General features: G+C 53.5%; 1 protein-coding gene across 1 annotated transcript in view; it reads left to right on the forward strand.

Annotated features, from left to right (window-relative positions):
- Positions 1-23,102, forward strand: part of LOC123362500 (tumor necrosis factor receptor superfamily member 16-like) — a 49,690-nt gene that overhangs the window by 5,884 nt on the left and 20,704 nt on the right. The window contains exons 2-3 of the mRNA XM_045002851.1: positions 18,784-18,916; positions 20,794-21,159. Of these exons, the coding sequence (XP_044858786.1) occupies positions 18,784-18,916; positions 20,794-21,159 (499 nt within the window). The remainder of the gene's footprint in view (positions 1-18,783; positions 18,917-20,793; positions 21,160-23,102) is intronic.

Below are 23,102 nucleotides of genomic sequence, written 5' to 3' on the forward strand. Positions count from 1 at the left end.
GTCTCTGGCAGGGACCAGCACCAGACAGTTCAGAGGAAGGTGTAAGAACCCCACAGTAGCAGATGTGGGATAATCTGTCTCCCACACGAGGTCTCCTCCTGACCTCTAGTAATCAGAGCCCTGAAGCAGGAGGAATCACACTGGAACGGACCTCAGAGAAGGTCAGCAAGACCTGGCCTCATGCAGAAAGTTGAATGGCCTTGGAAGTCCAGGGGAGTCTTTCCATTGATTTCACTGATCTGTGGATCAGACCCGATATGTCTAGCTTGGTTGACATGCGGGAGACATGCCAACTGGCTAGCAATATGTCCAGCCTGCAAATCCAGAAGAGGGTTATTTAGGCGGATGTAGTGAGTATAGGAAGGGGGTGTGTGTGTACAATGGGATGAATTTAAGGCTAAGTCTTAAGCAGCACTTACTGACAATGAGTGCAGTTAGATTTCCAAGGGGAGCTGATGCAAGCCTGATTAACTGAGGTTTTTTTTAAAGGAGAGGGCACATTGTTAGCATAGGAGGTGTAAGGGACCCATGCTGCACCAGGCTCCAAGGTAGATTGGATCGATCTCTGACTTCTCTGCCACTGCAATTCTACCTTGCCGCTTCGATGCTGGTACCCACACTGAAATGAAGATGGGGGAAGGATGCCGGGTGATGTTTTGTACTGTCTGGACGGGAAATCCCAAAGCGGGAGAGAGCAGACTGGGTTAGGCAGGGTCCGAATAGGTACATGACGTCCATACAGAACCTTTCGCGCGACGTACACGCAGCGCTCCCGGAATGCAGCCACCTCTGGGGTGCAGGGCAAAGAGCCGGCTTTAGCTGAGGGAAACCTTTGCTCTGAGGGATATAGCCCTGGTTTTGTTAATATCCCTGCAGAGCAATGGAATGTCTCCCTCCCAGTAAATGACATGGAGCTCACTTAGAGGCCGGACAGGGGTTGTCTCTGTATTTCTGTTGCACAGGGCTCAGCACAATGGGGTATCAATCCTTGCTAGGGTCCTTGACAGCTGCCATAATATAATAATCAACCTCCGAAGGATGAGGTCTGGACCAGTGACTTCGAGGGAGAGAGGGTGAAAAGCAGGCTGGCTTTCTAGACTCAAGGAAAGAGGAATGTTCTGTTCTGAATCCCTTGTGTTAAACAGTCCTGGGCTGGGTTAAAATTAATATCTTACTAATACTTAGCCCTTTTATCTGGGGCTGTCACAATGAATCTATGCTCCTGGCCCACCTGGGCGGCCGGTGGAAAGTGCTGTTCCCACTGCGTAGAAGGGGAAACCGAGGCACGGAGTTTTTGAGCAGCCCAAGGCTGTAGCAGGTGTCCGTGGCTGAGCCAGGAATAGAAGCCAGGTGTTCTCTGACGTTAGCCACCAGACAACACTGCCAGTAAAGAACACCCCCCACAAGCTCGCTCTCCAGCTGTTTCATTCTGCGGGCAGCGTAGCGAGTTGTGGTTATTACAGTGGTGGCTAGCCGGTCTCCCAAACCCTAGTCCAGTGTGCTAGCCACTGGACAGCACCGTCTCTCGTGAGCCAGCCTCTCCGTCCCCCACTTCCAGAGTCCTCTCCTGCTGCTTGGTTCTGCAGCAGTTTCGGTCTGCAGACCAGTAGAGCTCACATCCCATTCTTGGCCTCGTTTCCCACTGCTGCTCCCACCAGTTCAGCTCCACCAGGGGCGGTAACAGCGGGAAACTTGGGGAAAACAATAAGCCTGGACTGTCCCGGTGCGTAATTTGCCCATGGATGTTGCTAGACTATCCGCTTATTAACACCTACGCTAGTGATGTGTGGATGCTAAAAGGGGCGATGCCCCGAATGCGCAAACAGGCTCAAGTTGTACAATCCGGATCGAGATCTGGTTCTGAAACTTTCTGCAAATCTTGGGGCTGTCAGGATCCAGGCTGTGGGTTTTCCTTCAGTCTCTGGCTGTTAGCCAATACCTACATGTTAGGCGTAGTATACACCGCACTGATGGCTATTAGAGGCATGGTATTAATATAGCATATATGATTTATCTAAGGGTTGAGAAGCTATGTTACCTGAATGTATTATGTTCCTTCCCCACAGTTCTGTTCACCCATGTCAGGTATCCACAACACTTTGCAAAAATCAAGTCCGAAAATAGGAAATACATGAATGTTCTGCCCCGGTACAAGCTGCTTCCCAGAAGGAGGGGTCTGTGTGTCTCCTTTTCCTATCATGCGGCTTTGTCTTTAGACAGTCAGTCTGGCTAAGTTCCGTTATTTGGTCTCTTGAGCATTTTTAGGAACGAACTGCACATGGCCAACAATTGGCATCACCTTTGAGTCAGTAGGAGCTCGGCAAGAGGGTCACTGGACAGAGACATAGCAGAGCTGGGGGCTTTGCCTGGCTCTGCCACTGATGAGTTGTCTGACCCTGGGCAAGTCACTTCTCCTTCCACCCGCTGGCTTGTTGATTTAGTCTGCAAGCCCCTCGGAGCATGGCATGGACAAGGAGCCCCCAGTCTGGGCCGTGGTCTCCAAGCACTGCCGTAGGAATAAGCAATAAACGTGCGCTGGGTATTGATGGCCTCCTGGCTTCGTTATTCCCGGAACACCCCAAACCTCAGCGTTAATCGCGTTCGGGCAGCAAAAATGAGAGAGGGGTTGGAGTGAATACTGACCGCGGTGAAAGAACCTGCTGCTCACCCCACAGCTGTTCTAGCCTGTTCAGAGCAGGGTTTTATTCTGGCCTCGGTCACCACAGTACCTAGGGCTTAGGAGGCACGTGAAAGTCAAGTCAGAGTAGCTGTGAAAAAACACACCCCTGACTGCCAGACCTATGCCGACCTCCCCTCCAGCCTAGATGCAGCTGTGCGGATCCGGTCGACAGAGAAACCCCTTCTGTTGGGCTGCGTCTACACTACAGGGCGAGGCCAGCCTGGCGAGACCAAGCCAGTGTAGACACGCGCCGAGGATAAGCGATGTGACCGGGAGGTCGTATTCTCTCTCCTCTCCTAGCAGCAGCAGGGTATTCTGGAGGACTGGATGGACAGTTCATTGAGACGTGTGAGGACGCGGGGGTGGACTGCTGTGAATGGAACACCCAGGTGGGTGTGAATAGCGTAGGAGCGGGGGGAGGGTGTGTGCTGTCAGTGGAACGGCCCATCTAACAGGTTGGGCAGGATGACTGGGGTGGGTGGAGGGGCTACTCCTGGAAGAGCCTTACACCAGGTTGGATGTGACTGGCGGGTGGGGGGTGGCTATTTATGGCTCAGGCATGTCACCGGCGCAGTGTGGACACCTGCGGGGGTGCTACCGGGCTTAGCCGCTTGGGTGTGAGGCTGTGAGCAGTGGAGGGGCGAGGTATTAGCAGTGGAACAGGCAAGTAACAAGTTGGGTGCGACTGGCATGGGGAGAGGGACGCCAGCCATGTAACAGGTCGGGTGGGAATAGCATGTACCTGGGCGGTTCTGCTGGGGGTCCCTCCCTTTGCCAGTTGAACCCTTCTTGTTACTCTGCTGTTCCTCTGAGAGAAGCTTCCCCCCCCTCCGCTATTCACACGCCTGCCAATCACACCTGATTAGGGCCTGCTAAGAAAGAATGAGCCACGGGAAAGGGTGGGGACCACAAGTGCTCACAGGGGCTGTGCAATACTCTGTGCGTGCGCCTGGAGATCAGGAACGTGTGATGTGCGCGCACGCATCGAGATCCGGAACACTCAGTGTGCGCGTGCCTGGCAATCAGGAATGCTCGGTGAGCGTGTGTGGAGGTCGGGAACGCTTGGTACGAGCATGTGCATGGAGATCAGGAACGCTCGGGGGCGTGTGCGTGTGGAAATCAGGAAATCTAGGTGAGCGTGCATGGAGATCAGGAACGCTTGGTACGAGCATGTGTGTGGAGGTCGGGAACGCTCGGGGCGCGTGGAGGTCGGGAACGCTCGGGAACGCTCGGTGCGCGTGGAGGTCGGGAACGCTCGGGGCGCGTGCGCGTGGAGCTCGGGAACGCTCGGGGCGCGTGCGCGTGGAGCTCGGGAACGCTCGGGGCGCGTGCGCGTGGAGCTCGGGAACGCTCGGGGCGCGTGCGCGTGGAAGTGTGGAACGCTCGGTGCGCGTGGAGGTGGGGAACGCTCGGGGCGCGTGCGCGTGGAGCTCCGGAACGCTCGGGGCGCGTGCGCGTGGAGCTCCGGAACGCTCGGGGCGCGTGCGCGTGGAGCTCCGGAACGCTCGGGGCGCGTGCGCGTGGAGCTCCGGAACGCTCGGGGCGCGTGGAAGTGAGGAACGCTCGGGGCGCGTGCGCGTGGAGGTCGGGAACGCTCGGGGCGCGTGCGCGTGGAGCTCGGGAACGCTCGGGGCGCGTGCGCGTGGAGCTCGGGAACGCTCGGGGCGCGTGCGCGTGGAGGTCGGGAACGCTCGGGGCGTGTGCGCGTGGAGGTCAGGAATGCTCGAGGCGTGTGCATGTGCGTGGAGATCAGGAAGGTGAGATCAGGAACACCAGTGACAATTTTCACAATTCCTTTTCAGGATATTTTCCACCTGCTAAATGTTCTTTCCCCGCCACACCCTACATATTGGCCGTTTCTTTTTTCCTACCCTCCCTATGCAGACCCCAAAATCTTGCATATTCGAACGTGGCCACTGAGCTATGTCCAAACCAAGGGCCAGATCCTCAGCTGGGGCCAAGCAGCCCAGCTCCATCAGTGCTGCGCCCGTGTGCACCAGCCCACAATACCGGCCACTTGTTTTGGATTTCAAAATTTTGCTGTGATGCGCCCCATGTTTGCTCGGAAATGGGGCTGATTTGAAATGAACAGAGTTGAGTGAACCTCACTGGAATTTCACAGGGCGGTTTCCTCTGGATCTTGACCATTTCTGCCCTTACTCACAGCAATCTGTGGGAAATCTCCCGTGCTCAGCTTTGCAGAGTTCATGGGGAATAGCTCTGAGAACAGCTTCCCCCCAGCCCTTTCTGATCTCACTTAGGCAAACATTTACGCGCAAGCGTCACTTGAAGCCGATGAAGTCGCAGTGGGACTGCTCCCCTGCCTAACTTAGCAGGGCCACACAGAGGTGTTGGGGGGACCTAGGGTGAAACTGGAAACTGAGCCCCTTCCCCAAAATAAAACCCCGAACCAATCAGAAGGTGGGGGTTGCAAACAAGCCAACCCTGGCCTCATTCTGCATAGGCAGTTCTGGCTCCCTGCGCCAGGCACTGTGACCTGGTGCATGGGCTCGCGTTGCCACTCAGGTTTGGCCCAGCTGCCCCGAGCAGTGCTGTAACCCGGGGTGTCGCTCTGCGTGGGGACCCTCTCAAATAGGAGGTGGGGGGGCGGGGGCCAGCTGCCCGGCCCTGTTGGGCGGCCCTGAGGCATGTGCAGAAATTGTTTGCCAGACTGGAGTCTTAGCCAGTATCTGCAATCCGGGCTCTTTCGCTGAGATGCTACAGGCCGGGTTTGGTATAGTCCTCAGCCCCCACAATCAGGGTCAGATGTTCAGAAGTGCAGAGCCCCTAAGGAGCCCAGCTCCGTGTACAGCCAGCTGAGGAGCGAGGGTCTGGAACAGGAGCTGTGGGGCAAACACCCTCCCTGGTTTGAAGAGGGAGGTTGATAAATGTATGAGCAGGACGATACCATGGAGTGCCCAGCACTAGCAGGGGGCTGGACCCAATGACCCAGAAGGTCCGTTCCAGTTCTGTGTTCCAAGGAAAATCTGTTCCTTGTTCTCCAGCCGCACATAGAAACACCCGGGAAAGACTAAGTAGACAAGGCCCCAGTGTAAGAAACAAGTAGTGAGCTGGGGGGGATCCTCTGTCTGCTTTATCCATCACAGGGATGTAAAAAAACAAAGGGGCCCAAGGCCAGTGATTAGAAACGAAGCCCCGCAGCAGTGCCAGGCCGTATAAATGATTAATATAATTCCCACTTTATGCGAATGCTCATTTTGCAGAACACCTCTGCCCGCGCCGCTGCTGAGGGGTGGGTTAACTCACCGAATGAGACATCCTCTTGCTTCAGCTGCTATTCTATGGATTTCAAATCCTCCTCGTTCTTAACGCTTTTTCTCAGCTCAGGAAAAGCTGCGGGGGTTGGCAAACGGAGGTTTTTTTAAAAATTACAAGCGCCGCCTCTTTAAGAGAGACTGGGGCGCGGGGGTGGTGGTGATGGGGGGTGTTCAGCTTTAAAGAGACAGCGCCCAGGTCACCAAGGGGCCAAACCCTCAGTTGGTGTAAATGCTCATAACTTGTGTTGACTTCAGTGCAGCTGGGCTGATTTCCATCCGCTGCGGCTGCGGCCCGAGGAGTTCAAGCCCCAGCAGGTCTTGCATCTCTATTCTGTTAGGCACATGTCCCGCTGATCGGCCCCATCTGTTCAGGTCTGCAGCGGGTGGCAGAGGGTTGCATTAACCAGGAGTTGGAGTGCAACACAGAGAATTCAAGAGACTCTAATCCCAGCCCTGACCTCCAGCCTGAGTCACTTGATCTCCTTGTGCCGTAGCCAATCCAGCTAGAAAATTGAGTCAAACCGAAAAGCAGAACTTTACTCAGGACCAGATGCCGCTTCAGAGCAGAGGTTCTTTGAGTCCATAGACGCCAAGGCCTGCAGTTGTGTCCACATCTAGCTGGGATCTGGTCAGGTCTCCTCAATTAATACGGGCTGGTACTTAAAGGGGAGACCTGTAGGGAACCCAGACTGCTGTGGCAAGTGGGGTGAAAGATTGAGTAGGTGGTGCTGGTCCCTCTTGGGCTGTGCCGATCTCCCTTTGATGTTTATCTGGCCCCCATTGCTGTGGGGTTTAACTGATCGCCATATTTGAAGTCAGGAAGGAATTTTCCTCCAGGGCAGATTGGCAGAGGCCTTGGAGGTTTTTCGCTTTCCTCTGCAGCGTGGGGCACGGGTCACTTGCAGGAGGATTCTCTGCAGCTTGAGGTCTTTAAACCACGATTTGAGGACTTCAGTAACTCAGACATTGGTTAGGGGTTTGTTACAGAGGTGGGTGGGTGAGATTCTGTGGCCTGCATTGTGCAGGAGGTCAGACTAGATGATCATAATCGTCCCTTCTGACCTTAAAGTCTATGAGTCTAGTAGCTGGGCACTTCACAATTGTTAATGTATTTAACCCCACAGTGCCCCCTGTGGGGCCAGGCGGGACTATTAACCCCATTGTAAAGATGGGGAGCTGAGACACACAGTGGCTAAGTGACTTGCCCAAGGTCACACTGGAAATCTGTGGCAGAGCTGGGAAATGACCCCATGTCTCAGGTTAGCGCCCCTAGCCGCTGAGCCATGCTTGCTGCTTCTTCCATTTGAAAGATGAATTGTAAAACAGAGCCGCTTCTTAGGTACCGCTTAGTGCTCCATCGCACTCCGCAGTGGAGGAGGACCAGCAGGCAAAGAGTTAACCGAAAATCTGAACACCTGGATGTAGCCAGAAGGGCCTTTGCAAACAGGAGGGGCAGTTAGATGTTGGGGGCTCTGTTGCTGTAACAGGGCTGCCTTCTGTTTGAACGTTCCCAAACACATGGACGCTGACAAATGCATATTAAAGTAAATCCACTGCCCTCTGGATTCTCTCCCTTGGAGAACCCAGCCCAGCCCTCCTCCCTCTCCTTTCTTGCTTTATTTAGGCACTGTGCCTTTAAGATGGCCTTATGATAATTAACTGTCTCCAGATGCATGGTGCCAATTAATTTCTTTGTTCTTGGATTCAGAGGGAAAATATTTAAAGGCCCGGCGCCTCTTGAAAGATGCAGCCAGCCGAGTTCCTGTAGCAAATATGGATCAAGTCATTGTAATATGACCCTGCCCTAAGAAAGGGGGTGGGGGAGGGCTGGGCAGAAAGATTTTGGCTTAATTAGAACAGGCTTTGACTCCGAGCGAGCAGGGAAACAGCCAGTGTTGCACCACTCAGAACAGTGTCGTTTTGTCCCGTCGGAGTCTCACTTTGTGCCCAGCTTCCTGGTTCTTAGCCGGGCTCCTTTTTGGGGAAGGAAAGAGGTCCGTTTTAGAGCCAGTTACTGTTTCTAGGCAATCCGCATGCCCATACTCTGACTGCTGTTAATATAGACCAGGGGTAGGCAACCTATGGCACGCGTGCAGACGTGGTGTGCAAGCTGATTTTCAGTGGCACTCACACTGCCCGGGTCCTGGCCCCTGGTCTGGGGGGCTCTGCATTTTCATTTAATTTTAAATGAAGCTTCTTAAACATTTTAAAAACCTTATTTACTTTACAGACAACAATAGTTTAGTTGTCTATTGTAGACTTTTAGAAAGAGACCTTCTAAAAACGTGAACATGTATGACCGGCACGCGAAACCTTAAATTAGAGTGAATAAATGAAGACTCAGCACACCGCTTCTGAAAGGTTACCGACCCCTGATATAGACACTTCAGGGGCGAGCTGTGGGGTGGAGGGAGGAAGGCGGAGGAAGAACAAGGGTGTCATTTAGCCCTTCTGAACTGTAATGGTAGAGGTGAGCCTTCTGCAGGGGGAGGGGGACGCAGAGGGGCTGCTGAGGGCCAGGGAATGTCTCTCTTCAAAGATCCCTAGTTTGTCCCTTCTGCATTCGAGGAGTTTCCTTTTCAGCCTGCAGTTATGTTCAGACAACCCCCGCAAAAGTAGGCATGTTTACACACCCACCAACGTGCATGCACACAGAGCTCCACACACAGGTAGCTCAGCGGTTTGAGCATTAGCCTGCTAAACCCAGGGTTGTGAGCTCAATCCTTGAGGGGACCACTTAGGGATATGGGGCAAAATCAGGGGCTGGACTTGATGACCTTTCAGGGTCCCTTCTAGTTCTATGAGATTGGTATATCTCAAGTTATTATTCACGTGCACACCGTGTGTACAATGCTGCCAGCCTCGAGCAGCTACCGATCAGGAATCCTCCCCCTCCCTCCCAAATCCTGTGATTGGTTTAAAAATCATGAGATTTAAAAAATAATAATAAAATGGCTTCTTTTTCTTTGCCTTCTAGTTTCTGAGCCTTCAGAGTCATGCTTGGGTCACATTTTCCAGCTTTTCTCTGTGACATGAGAGCCAGAAAAAATACTTTTTTTCTTTATTGAATGACTATTGCAAATCTTATCATATTCTTGGAGCACAGCGACACCAGCTTAGCACCCCGAATTTCACCACAAGGCTTGTGATAAAGTCACGAGAGTTGGCTAGATTCACGCACACTCAGCTTCTCATGAAGACAAGTGCACACGCAGAGAGGGAGCTACAGACGCACACAGATGCTTATAGGCATGGAACGTGTGTACACACCTGCCCGCAGGTGCGCAAGGCGAAATAAATCAGGAACTGTTATTTACTCCTTCTCATAACACAAGAACTAGGGGTCACCTAATGAAATTAATAGACAGCAGCTTAAAACAAACAAAAGGAAGTATTTCTTCACACAGCGCACAGTCAACCTGTGGAACTCTTTGCCAGAGGATGTTGTGAAGGCCAAGACTATAACAGAGTTCAAAAAGGAACTAGATAAATTCATGGAGGATAGGTTCTCCCTAGCCTCTGTTTCCCAGAAGCTGGGAATGGGCGACAGGGGATGGATCACTTGATGATTCCCTGTTTTATTCATTCCCTCTGAAGCAGCTGGCATTGGCCACGGTTGGAAGACAGGATACTGGGCTAGGTGGACCTTTGATCTGACCCAGTGTGGCTGTTCTTATGTTCCCACACCCCTCAAGCCGGAGTGATTTTTCTTTTATGTGAAAATGTGAAATCGGGAAAGAACGAAAAGCCTCAGGAGGGAGCACGGGCATTTCTCCTGTGTAACATGCTGCCTCATCTCTGCTTCAAGCAAGCATAGAATCATAGAATATCAGGGCTGGAAGGGACCTCAGGAGGTATCTAGTCCAACCCCCTGCTCAAAGCAGGACCAACACCAACTAAATCATCCCAGCCAGGGCTTTGTCAAGCCAGGCCTTAAAAACCTCTAAGGAAGGAGACAGGCAGGCTCCTTAGAAATGGACAGGCCCGGTACACAGACGGCACTCCCAGTGGTCACATGGCTACACCTACAGACACAGCTGCTCCAATTCTGCAGTGGTGGGAATCAGATAAGTACCTAGATAAATCATCCGCCCCCCCCTCCCCCCGCCACCGCCCGGCCATACAGACACACAAGCAGAGGCAGGTCCATAAGGGCAGGGGAAGAAATTCTTAGTAGTGAGCCGCCATGCAGCAGAGATTACCCCGTCCGTCACCACGCGTGGGTGGGTATGGCCCAGGCGTCCCCTTCTCTCATCACCTCCCCTGCATCGAGGACTCTGAGGTGGGAGAAGAAAAGCGGAGGGAGGCAGGGCACCGAGGACGAAGGAGTGTGGCTGAGAGAGGGAGGGGGAAAAGGTTGGAAGGATGGAGGGAGAGAGACAAGTGAGGCTGGGTCCAAGGCTGGGGCAGGAGCTATCGCAGCCATGGGCGAATGTCAGGCAACCTACTACAGGCCAGCTGTGCTCGGTACGTTGCCCGGAGACCGGCTCTGCTGGCTCCTGACCTGGAGAGCTCACCATCGAAAGAAACAAGCGATCTTCAAAGAGCGGGGGAAGAAGGAAACACCAAAATATACACAACTTTTAAAGCACATTCATCCCCCCCCAAACCTTGAGCCACCTCTGGCCAATGTCTTGTAGGCGTCACCGCAGAGGTGATCTTTCGGAGAAGGAGGCAGGAGCGGCTTTATGGCCCAGTTCAGGGAGGGCGTGAGGCTCAGAGGGTTGTGGAAGAAGTTGTCGAGCAGAGGGTGGCTGAGGTGTCGAGCAGGTGAGAGATGGCACAGCAGAAAGGGTGGGGAGCCCAGCAACGAGAGAGGAGAGTGAGCAGGTAGGAAGAGAGGACGGATGTCGTTGTGGTTAGGGCAGTACCTGAGCACTTAGGAGACCTGGGTTAACATCTCTGCTCTGCTACAGCCACCCTGTTCAGCCTCCCTTGTGCCTCAGGGTCCATGTAAAACGAGGATCGCAGCATGGCATTAGCTCACTGGGGTGGTGAGGCTAAATACAACCGAGATCATGAGGCTCAGATACTATGGTGATGGGGGACAGATACGTGCAAAGAGGGAAGGTGCGGCGCCATGAAGGGCCTTTAAAACAAAGGCAAGCTGCGAGGCCGTGCTCCTATGCAGTGCGTGCTCTGGGCACTCCCAGCAATCTGCCTGGGGCGGGAGAGGGGTCAGAGGAGAGCTACAGGAATGGCTGGAGGTCTGCAGTGCGAGAGGAAACCCGCTCGAGCTACACAGCTTATCAAAAAGGAGGTCAAGAGGTGACTTGATCACAACCTTCAAGTTCCGATGCCGCGTGACTATATTTGATACTGGAGGGCTCTTTAATCGAGCAGATGAAAACAGGACGGACAGGGGCCAAGGGCTGCAAGTTGAAGTCAACGTTCCACGTGGCAGTAGGTTGAGTGTTTCTAACAGGGAGGGTGATCCACCATTGGCAGGGCTCACTGGGCGACGTGGTGGATTCTCCATCACTGGAAGCATTTCAACCATGACTTGGACACCCTCCCAAAAGATACACTCTAGTTCATCCACAGGTTGCTGGGCTTGATGTAGAAAACGCGGTGGAATTCTCCAACCTGTGTCTTCAGGTTACCCAGGTTATCTAGGGAGGTGGTGGAGTCTCCATCCCTAGAGATTTTTAAGGCCCAGCTTGACAAAGCCCTGGCTGAGATGATTTAGTTGGTGTTGGTCCTGCTTTGAGCAGGGGGTTGGACTAGATGCCTCCTGAGGTCTCTTTCAGCCCTAATCTAGACAACCACCCGTGTTTCCTGCATCAAGCCCAGACCCTAATTCCTGAGCTAGAGCTTGTCCAACCCTTCTGGCCTTGAAAATCCATGAATAAAACTGAACTGTCCTGTGGGCCCTTCTCTCCGGGTCAGCGAGGAAGCCAATTGACATGCTAGTGTGTTGGGTGCAAGCAACCCGCATACCTACCCCCATCGATGGCTGGAGAGACCCCATCTGAAGGGCTGTTCATCCGGCATGTTTCCCCACGTTACTGTCCCTTTCCAATACCTGGAATAAACACCGGCTCTGTCCGAGGGGAGAAAGGTAATAGGTAATAAAGGTAATAAAGACTCTCGTTAGCTAAGGCAAACGGGAAAGGCTTTAACACGGGAACTGAAGGGAGGAAGTGACTGAAGGACACACTTACTTAGGGAAGGGAATCACTGCGTTCATATCATTCCATATAGGATCCCAGTCTCCCCCCAAAAATGCTTTAAATCATTCCCCCTTGGTTGAAATACTCCCTCGGGACCTTCTAAAGGTCATTTCTGTCCTGATAGCTTCGGCCATGTCTACACGAGCACTTATGTCGGCAAGATTTTTATCACTCGCTGGGTGTTTTATTCACACCTCTGAGCAACAGAGGTTTTGCCGGCATAAATGCTCATGTGCACAGCGCTCTGTTGGCGGGAGACACCCTCCCGCTACGCTCGTTGAGCTGGTTTTATTATGTCAACAGAAGAGCTCTCGCTGGCTACACGAGGGATCTTACAGTGGCGCGGCTGGATCGGTAAAGCTGTGCCGGCTTGTTAGTGTAGACGTGGCCTGAGGGTGATATTTGTCTGGATGCTGATCCGTCAAATGGAACTTGACATTAAGGTGATATGTGGGTGCGCTTCCCGGACACAGTTGGTCAGTTAAGCACCGGCAGTGTGAGGTGGGCACCAGAGTGCAGTTGTGGTTTATATGAGGTCCTGCATAAACTGGGGCTGTTGCTTTACACTGGGAGATGTTTGCGGGGGGCAGCCGGCCCGTGGATTTGAAAAGGGTCAGAGACAGGGGTTTAGGGCCTGAGGTGAAATCTGCAGCTAACAACAAGGAAGGGAGAAAATTGCTTAGTCGTGTGATCCTGTCCCCTCCATTCCTGGTTCTCCATCCGCTCCTCTTGCAAGGATCTGTGAGGGCCAGGCCGTGGGCAGCCGGCGGGCAGCGATCAGTTATCGTTTGCAGTCAGAAGGCGACTAGCAGAGTCAGGGATAAACTGGGGCCAGGAACCAGAGTCTTAAGGTCCACCGCAAGGCAAGGCCTGGAGCAGAAACAAGCGGGCAGTGTCTGCACCATTGCTCAGACAGCACCTCATGCTGGCTTCCTGGTTTATATACCGGTATGAGCCAATCAATGGGCTGTGAGGGACTGCCAATCAGGCCCTGCTGGGCGGTACTTCCGGCAGTGTCTAGCTTCCAGGGTCCCCCAGCAGAACCCCCCACCCTGAGTTTCCAATGGGGATGCAGAAGCATTGATGGCCAGACCCTCTGGAGTCCCATGTTCTAATCCCCCAGGGTCTCTGCACCTTTTTATGCCCAGGCTAAATTTGGACTCTACAGATCACCACCACTCCTATGGTGGGAGGAGACCCCCTCGGCCTCCTGTCCATAAAGCTGTGCGACATGTTACCTCAGCAGGCAAGGGGCCATTTGCCTGCCAGCCCCCAGCTTGCCCTCCCAGCTCTGGTGTTGGGGCCACAAGGTGGGCAGTGTCTGTAAAGAGAAGGGCCACTGGTCTCCTTAGCGAGACCTCTTTGTCAGGCCAGCGAGGATGGTGGCAAGCGGCCTCCCCTGCATCTAGCCTCCACACTGGGTCGGTTTGCAAGCTGGACAGCGGGGCCAGCTCTGCTCTAGAATTCCTGCAACCACCTGTGGGCAAACAGTAAGTCAGAGACACTGGTAGCACACAATAGACTTCTGTGTGGGCAGCGTTTTCAAACAGGTGTGCTTTACGGTCCCCCAGGGGTTCTGCAGGAGTCTGAATCATCTGGAAAATCTTATGGTTTTAACTCAGGGAGCCATTGGGCCAAACACCGTGACCAGGCCTGTCTCTCACCAACAGAAGTTGGTCCAATAAAAGCTATTAAGCCCGTGTCTATAATCACCGCGGTGCCATGAGAGCAGCTTTCACTGCACAGTCGCATCAAAGAGACTGTGCTCATCAGCACAGCTTGCCACAGCACGTTGGATGAGGCCAGGGCTAGAGCTGTGCAAAGAACTGGATTGTTGGTTTGCTGGCGATACTGTAAAATCAGGGGTGGGGGTGAGGAATCATTTTAGATCCATCCAAAACACATTTTTAAAAAAAATGTTCAGTGACCTGAAAAGTAAAAAAAAAAAAAAATCATTTTGGGTTGAATGAAACATTTTGTTTGACCGGAAATGAAATGTTTTGTTTCATTTTTGAGCGTTTTTAAAAAAGGTTTTTACATACTCTTTTTAATAATGTTGAAGTAAATTTCAAAATGAAGGGTCATTTTGAATCAAGAAATCAAAATGTTTCCATTTTTTCAGAATTATTTTAGTGGGTTTTTTTTAATAAAACAATTTGGCAAATCCGCCACAAATCTGTGAAATGTTTCCATCAACCTGAATGGCCATTTTTTGATGAAAAATAGTTTGGGCTGAAAAATTATGCCCAGCTCTTGGGTGTTGCATGTGATCATGCTTGTGAGAGTGTAAAGATTGTGATGCGAAGCACATAAGAACATGAGAACGGCCATACTGAATTAGACAAATGCTCCATCTAGCCCAGTGTCATGCCTGTGCCAGATGCTTCAGAGTGAATGAACAAAACAGGAAAATTTCAAGTGATCCATCCCCGTTGTCCAGTCCCAGATTCTGACAGTTGGAGGTTTTAGGGATATCGAGAGCATGGGGTTGCATCCCCGACCATCATGGCTAACAGCCATTGATGGACCTAACCTGCATGAATGTATCTAATTTGGTTTTGAAACCAGTTATAATTTTGGTTTTCACAACATACCACGGCAACAAGTGCCACAGGGTGACTGTGTTGGGTGAAGAAGCACTTCCTTTTGTTTGTTTTAAACCTGCTGCCTATTAATTTCATTGGGTGACCCCTAGTTCTTGTGTTCTGAGAAGGGGTAAATAATACTTCCCTAGTCACTTTCTCCACACCAGTCATGATTATATAGACCTCTGTCATTAGTTATCTCTTTTCTTAGCTGAACAGTCTCAGTCTTTTAATCTCTCTGTGTATGGAAGCTGTCCCATACCCCTAATCATTTTCATTCCCATTATGTAATGGGAGCAGAGTTAAGGTTACCAGGGTGTTGCTGGACTTTTAAGGGTACCCTTAATATCCTTTGGGTTTTTTTTAATGTTATAGGTAATCCACATGGCTGAAGTTTGGCAAAGTTGTAAGAAACTGTAAACAGGATCTTAACTGCCAGCTCCACCTATAATTCAGACAGTGTATGTGTGTCTATACAAATGCACCTTAACTCTGCCCCCTTGGAGATGGCAGTAAGTCCCTGGGGTTACCTGCATGTACTGATCTGCAGTCACTGAGTGAGGTGTAGCTGTACTGAATGGTGGAGGCACCTAGGAAGAGGTCTGATTGTGGTATAAGGGAACTGGAAGGCTGTGTGTCTCTGGGTGTGTGTGTGTGAGCCTTTCTCTGCAACCTCTGTGCATATGATCAAAGGAAAGAGGTACCTGTGTACCTTGTGAGATCCAGTATGCCTCATTTCCACGCTGAATGTGCATGCACAGATATGAGTGCTGTGTGTACGGGCCAGATGGTACTTTTGGTGCTGACTCCCAAGCTAATGTCTCTGACTCATTTCCCCACCTGGTTTCACCCATTGTTTGTTGTATCCTTTGCTCTTTACACAGCCAAGAAACTAGGCAGAAACGTCTTTGGCGCATTTGGATCCCATTCTGTGTTAACGAAATATACAAGTCAGTGCAAGGCCTAGCTACTGGAGCTGGGTGAATAACGGATTTTTGGTTCTCTGGCAAGTCCAAAAAATCAGGTGGAAAGAATTCAGATCAAACCAAAACTGATCTTTATTTTTTGGAAATTTTCAGCACACTGGGAAAGTAGGAAAACATTTCATTTCCGGGTCAAAAGAAATGTTTTGTTTCCATTTCAAGCATCTTTACATTTGTGACTGTTTAGTAAATCAAGGAAATTCTGAAACAAAAAGTCGTTTTGAACTGAAAAAAATTGAAACGTTTTGAATTTTTAAAGATTTTCTTTTAACCACCACAATTCGTCGAAGATCAGACAAATTTGCCAAACGTCTCAGTGTCGCTGAATCTGCATTTTTCACTCCCAAAATAGTTTTGTGTGAGAAATTTCCCCAGGCTCTACTAGCTGCTTACACAGTTATGCTCTGATCGGTAGCTTCTAAAACACAGAACACAGTGAGCGCCAGTCAGTGCTCACAATCCATTTAAAGGAACACAACCCTATTTTCCTATGCACCACACCTGTGTTTTCTGAACCTACACAGAGCTGCTTCCCCAAAGCTTTTGAAGTTCGCCCCTTAGGCTTTTGTCCCCTGCGCTTGTTAAATGACCCTCCTGGCCTGGCTTTCAGCCCTTTACTCTGGAATCATTTGCTGTTTCCGGCAAGATGATATTAACCAGAGAGATGGGAGCATCTTGTGCCTCTATTGCGTTTGTGTTTAACCTGAGCCCACCGCTGTGTTTGTGAGGGGGATGAATCAGTATGTGCATATTCGCGGAGACTTGTCAAAGGGGGGAGTGTGACTTGCCCACCCCTGATCCCCCACTGTGAAGATCTGAAAGGAACAAACAGGCATTGTTAGAAGAGGATTCTACTCCCCCACCCCAGGGCCCTCCCTGTTTTTAGGGCCTCTTGTCATTCCTCAGATTTCTGCTCTGATATGGAAACTGCTTTATGACTTCCCAGGCTTCACACAGGTGTCAGAGCCCATCTGCTGGGAGGAGACCCCCCTTTGGTAGGCCCTGAAGGAGAGAAGGAGGAAGGGCCGAGGAAAGGAGAGGGGGAAGGAAGAGGAGAGAGGAGGGTGGGGAGGGGAAGACTGATGAGGAGAGAAGCCCAGATTCTTTCAGCTACCTTGCCTTCAAAACACAAGATGAGGTGTGAACAGCCAACATAGTTAGTACCAGGTATCTGGGTCTAGTCAGGAGACTTGGGTTCTGGGTCCGGGCTCTGCCACTGACTTGCCCTGGGACTGTGGTCGTGTTGCTTTGCCACTCCGTGCCTCAGTGTCCCCATCTGTAAGCGGGGGCAACATGGTACTTTTAAGTAAGGGCCAAAGCATAGATCAAGCCATCCCCTGCCCTGAGGAGCTCGCAGGCTGCGTGGCGGACGCAGATCAGGGCCCGTGCACTGCGCGCCCCGGGGGAAGAGATGGGCCACAACCGCACGATGGGCTAAGGCCAGCGTGTGGGCCGGGCGGGAGGAAGGAGCTAGTGCAGTGGGAGCTCCATGTGGGTGACATGGAAGGAGGCACCAGCTTGGGAATGGAAAAAGGAAACAAACTGGGTGGTGGCACCGGTAGTAGGGGTGGAGAATTGAGCTTCCAGCTGCAGGCTGGGGCAGGGTCCATTGATCACAGGTGGGCAAACTACGGCCCACGGGACCGTCCTGCCTGGCCCTTGAGCGCCGGCTGGGGAGGCTAGCCCCCGGCCTCTCACCGCAGCCACGCCGCGGGGCTGTGAGCTCCTGCCGAGCAGCGGCAGACATGCTGCTCTGAGCGGCATGGTAAGGGGGGGGGAGTTCCGATAAGGGGCAGGGGCTCCCAGGGGACAGTCAGGGGACAGGGAGCAGGGGGCGGTTGGATGGGGCGGAGGTTCTGTGGGGAGGGGGGGTCAGGGGACGGGGAGGGGGGATCAGGGGATGAGGAGTGGGGGGGGGTTGGATAAGCGTGGGGTCCCGGTGGGCCTGTCAGGGGGCGGGTGTGTGGATAGGGGTCAGGGAACAGGAAACAAGGAGGTTGAATAGGCGTTGGGTCCTGGGGGGCCCGTCAGGGGGCGGGGGTGAAGATAGAGATCGGGTGACTAGGAGCAGGGGGGTTGGATGGGGGTGGGGTCCTGGGGGGGCAGTTAGGGGTGGGGGTCCCAGGAGGAGGCGGTTAGGGGACAAGGAGCAAGGGGGGGGTTGGATGGGTCGGAGGTTCTGAAGGGGGCAGTCAGGGGGTGGGAAGTAGGAAGGGGCTGTTTCGGGGGGCACAGCCTTCCCTATCTGGCCCTCCATACAGTTTTGCAACCCCAGTGTGGCCCTCAGGCCAAAAAGTTTGCCCACCCTTGCCATAGATTCAATGGCAAGGAGGGAAGCCTGATATTTAGCCGGACCCCCCATAAAGCACAGGCCTAAGCTGTGCACCCATATGGCGGCCTAGCACTTTGCGGTCTGTGGTTATTTCTATCTCACCAGCGCCTAGAGATCCCAGCCCAGATCAGGGCCCCGTTACGTTAGGGGCTGTACCAACACATGCTGCCCTGAAGGCCTTAGAGTTTAAAGAGGCAAGATGGACAAAGTCCCCATTTTACAGCTGGGCAAACTGAGGCCCAGAGCGATGAAAGGACTTGCCCAAGGTCACCCAGGGAGAACCGGTGACTGGACCCGGTCTTGTGACCACAGTGTGTCTTTGAAGTACTGCATGTATGGCTTGAGCATGCGCTGATAAATCCTGCAGTTTCCTTGAACCTCTAGTGACCCTGGCGGGCTCTCCTAGAGCGAAGCAGGAAGGCTGGGCCGGGCTGGAGCTGGATGGCTCTGTGATCAGCCCAGATTGGTAGTCAGCGAAAGGTGTCGCCATGCAATGGTGCTTAGAGACCTCCGGGAAACACGTAGGGGGATCTCCATCTGACGCTCCTATGCCAAAGAACAAGGCAGGCGGTCTGGGCTGCAGCAGCTGATGGGAAATATCGTTTCTCCCCTTCTGGTTCCCTGCAGGCCAGGCGGATCTCAGCCCCATGCTCACAGAGGGTCTCTGTCTGCAACCCCACCCCCACACGCTGCGCTCCAGCCAGCTCGGGCCCTGCCTCCTTCATCCTCTTTTTCACCCTTCGCCCCTGCAGGTTTCAGCCCGCCAAGGCTGCAAGAGCGGACGCTTCACCTCCCTTGGGGACTGCTGTGCCCTCTGCCCCCAGGGCTACGGGGTGGCTGTCCCGTGCGGCAGCTCCAACACGCAGTGCGAGCCCTGCAGAGAGAGTGAGTAGAGGGGACCCCGGGGAGGGGAATCCCTTTTGGCCAGGATCTCGCCTCCAGCGGTGCCCAGGGCCAGCAGTGACAGAGGGAGGTGCAGAAACCCACCCCAGCGGTCGCCTGGTTGCCATGGGGATTCTCTCTTCCCCCGTCTGCTCACGGCAGCCTGCCCAGTGCGCCCCACGCCGCGGGGCATGGGCCGAACCCCTCGACGGGCACGCCCAAGGGGCACCCACCTCATCCCATTGCATCCCACTGGCCCCACAGGTGCAGCCGTGGGTGGGTGGCTCGGCCTGATCGGCAGGCCCAGGGTCACCGGAGGACCTAACGTGTGTGAGAGAGAAGGGCAGGATGGGGGGGGGGGAGTGTGGGGAGGAGTCCTGGGATGGGGAGGGCAAGGGACGGGGACCCGACGCACGAGCGCTGGAAGCTGGCCCTGCAGAGATCTCATTGCTCCGCAGGTCTGGCCCGCCTTCTTTTGCCTCTTCTAACTGGGGGCTTTTGTTCTGTTAGCGCTCCTTAGAGCAGAGGTAGCTGGGCCAGGGGTCTGCGGGATTCCCCAGGCACCCCTCAGCCCGCACCCCTCAATTCCCACCTGCTGTTCCTGGCCGGGGCCCACCCCCCGCCCCACCCAAACCCGGCACTTCTGCCCTGCAGCTGCTCTGAGCCAGAGCCACCCCCCCACCCCCGAGCACAGCCTGTCAGCCGTCCCGCGGCTGCGTGATGTGGACCCGGCGGCTGAGAACCGGCCCACCTCAATCCCCACGTGACCTGAGCCAGGCCAGGGAGCCCCGGTTAGCGTTATTCCCCCTGGAGAGGACATTCACCCAGCCAGAGGCATTTTGAAGCTGATCGGACGCCGTGCTGATCTAAAGGAAGCCACCTTCCAGCATCAACTGGCCTGTCCGTCCAGACGCGCTGCTTGTGTCAGTCGCTAAACAGACAAGCTGTGTCTGGGACTGGCTCAGCTGAACGAACCGTACCCCCTCCCACAAGCCCAGCTGGGACAGCTGAGGCCAGTGCCTGGACAGAGCCTCTGCAGTCACTAGGAGATGTGGTGTGGGTGGCACTCCGCCCTTCGAGTCAGTTACTAGCACTGTGCTGCCTTTCGAGTGAGACGTGAAACCAAGGTCCTGACCACCCGTGGTCATTGAAGGTCCCAACTCAGATAATCACATCCTGTCTCTTTAAATCCCCCTGCAGCTTTTCACTTCCTATTCTAAACAATCCAGAGGGGTGGAGGTCTGTTGCTGTGAGCTGTTAAACAGCTGCTATATTCTACCTCAGAGGTGGCTGCATTTCACCAGCTGATAAAGACACCTCAGCGTATAGTTCTTCACTCCATTTGTAAAATGCTTTGGGCTGTATAAATGCAAGCTGGTTAACATTGACGTACCCTACTAGAGCAGGGGTTCTCAAACTGGGGGTCAGGACCTACTCAGGGGGTTGTGAGGTTATTACATGAGGGGTTGTGAGCTGTCAGTCTCCGCCCCCAACCCCGCTTTGCATCCAGCGTTTATAATGGTGTTAAATATATAAAAACGTGTTTTTAATTCATAAGGGGAGTCGCACTCAGAGGCTTGCTGTGTGAAAGGGGTCACCAGGACAAAAGTTTGAGAACCCCTGTACTAGAGGGTTTGACCGCTTTTACCCACAATGCTTTGTGCAATGGTAATTCGGTGGCTGAGTTCAGACATGAGCCTATCTCCCCCTGCTGTCTGGAGCCTGTAACTATAATAGCCTGCTACTTGCAGCGGATGGAGTTACTCCTCTGACTCAAGTGGCAGATGCTTGTGGTTAGGTTGCTAACAGGTGGGTGCTCAGTTCCTAGTGGCTGTTTTACCAGGAGTAGGTTCTGAGCTCAATGTCTCTTTCCACGGCAGATGGGACGTTCTCCTCCACCAGCAGCGCCACGGAGCCGTGCCAGCCGTGCTCACGGTGCCCGGTGGCAGAGGCGTGCACCCCCACCCGCGACACTGTGTGCGCCCCCCAGTGTGCCCCCGGCCACTACCTGCACGTGGAGAACGGGAGCAGCAGCCAATGTCTGCCTTGCCAGGTGTGCGGGCAGGGCTACGGGGCAGCAATGCCATGCGGGCCTACGGACAACACCGTCTGCCAAAGGTGCCTGGAGGGCTTTTACTCGGAGGAGAAGAGCGACTCGGCGCCGTGCCTGCCCTGCCGGCTGGAGTGCCACGAGGACGAGGTGATGATCCGGGCCTGCAGCCCCGTGTCGGACACGCTGTGCATGGGTACGTACCGTGCCGGCCGCTCTGGCAGGCGTGGCTGGCTGTATTGGAGAAGGCGGGCGAGCACGGGGTGGGGGGATCCGCGCAGGTGGCGAGCGAGGGGCGTGTGCTGACTTTTTTGGGTGTGTGAGTTGCAGTGGGGGCGTTGTGTGTTGAGTGGTACAAGGGGCGACTCAGCCCTGCGGGGCCCCTCTCCAGCCTGTCCCTGACTCATGACAACCCCGGCAGCTGCGACTGGTACCATCGCGTCTCGGATCCACAGCCATCGGCCAGGACGCCTTTGGGCCAGGCACTGTCCAGACACAGAGAGTCCCTGGCCCAAAGACCTGGCAGACTAAGCTGTGTGGGTCCCCCCGCACCCACAGAGGAACCGTGTGGTGTTATTACAGCTGTGTAAGCTGGCTCAGCAGCCCAGGAAGGACGGATGTCAGGCCAGAGTCGGTTTCAGGGCCCAATTTATTGGGTGAACAGAAAACTTAACTAAATACCAAACTAAGGAATTTCCTCTGCCCAACCCGGACTGCAGATCCCAGCTGTTCATCCCTCCCCTCTCTCGGCCCCTCTGGGTCCAGGCACTCCTGCAGCAAACTTCCTGCCGTTCTCCAGCTCAGAGCTCTGGCTGGCCTCTATAGGGACCGACTGTCACCTGACCCACCCCAGCTGACCAGCTGGCTGACACCTTATGAACGAATTTTGAGTCTTGTTGTGGTTGAAAAATCGCATTAAAAATTAGAAATTTTGGTTGGGATTTAAAAAAAAAATGTCGTGGGGCTGGGGCTGGGATCGGATGAAACTGGAAGATTTAAAATGTATATTTTTTTGTTTGTTTCGGTGGGTTGGTTTTTGGACTTTGGTGGTTTATCATTTTCCCCTTTCCCTCCCACCTTTTAAAAATAACTGAAAGAAAGAAAGAAAGAAAGAAAGAAAGAAAGAATGTTCATTATGAGTTTCAAATGAAGCAAAAAAACCCTGTCCCATTGCCTGGTTTGGAATCTGTAGAAGGAAAATCACCTTGATGCTTTTAGCACATTTCTCCCTATCCCCAACCCCCCACCCCCCCGCCGCCTTTTGTGATCCGCTCTGGTTAGGATGAGACCTGTCCTTTGCACATTGCTGGGGGCAGAATCTAGCTGTCTTGTCTTTCGCTTGAGACTGGCTTGGTGTGTTGCATTGGGATAGCCCAGCTTGCAGGGGTAACAGGGAGACAATGTCCCATCAGGAGCTCATTCCCCCGACCCTTCCCAGAAGGTCTTGGAATTGGAACAAAGCCAGGTGTGCAGATCGGACCAGGCCCTGGCCCAGTTTAGATTGACGGGAGCTTGGCAAGGGGCCCAGGTAGGATTTGACCCAGATTGTCCTAGGTGTCCTCTTGAGACCTGTTTTCCTTTTTCATTCCCCTCTGTCTTGTTCTCAGTTTTGCTTGTGCATTTCCCGCTGGAGAAAGGTGCCGGGTTGGTAGCTCTGGAGACTGGAGTCCTCTCCCCAGAGAACAGAAAGCAGCAGGGCTGGCCCCCATCACACCAACCCTGGCCTGAGCAAACCACGGGTAGGGTTGAAAAGGGGCCTTCAGCCTCTGTAGCTCATTTGGTCCTTGTCAAAGGGTGTGATTAGCACTGGTGTCATTAGCTTTGCTAGGCTGGTGTCTGCTTGAGACCTGACAAATTCGTGTCAGTGCCCACCACCAGATAGGTCAGTACCAAGCTGGGCTGGATTTGAACCGGTGACAGAGAGCCCCGGGCGGGCATTTGGAGAGCACCGAGCTGAGCGAGGCAGGGATGAAACTCATTTCCCACATCATCATTCCCTGGAGCTGCCCCATCCCACCTCTTCCGCCATTCCCTAGAGCTATACTGTCAATGGGGAGACTACTCCTTGGGCAAGGAACATATCTGGAGCCTCCGTTTGTCAACTCGAGTCCCCTAAAAAGGCCCCGATTCTCAGCCAGC

Source organism: Mauremys mutica, chromosome 2, assembly GCF_020497125.1.
Source record: "Mauremys mutica isolate MM-2020 ecotype Southern chromosome 2, ASM2049712v1, whole genome shotgun sequence".
Taxonomy (NCBI): Eukaryota; Metazoa; Chordata; order Testudines; family Geoemydidae; genus Mauremys; species Mauremys mutica.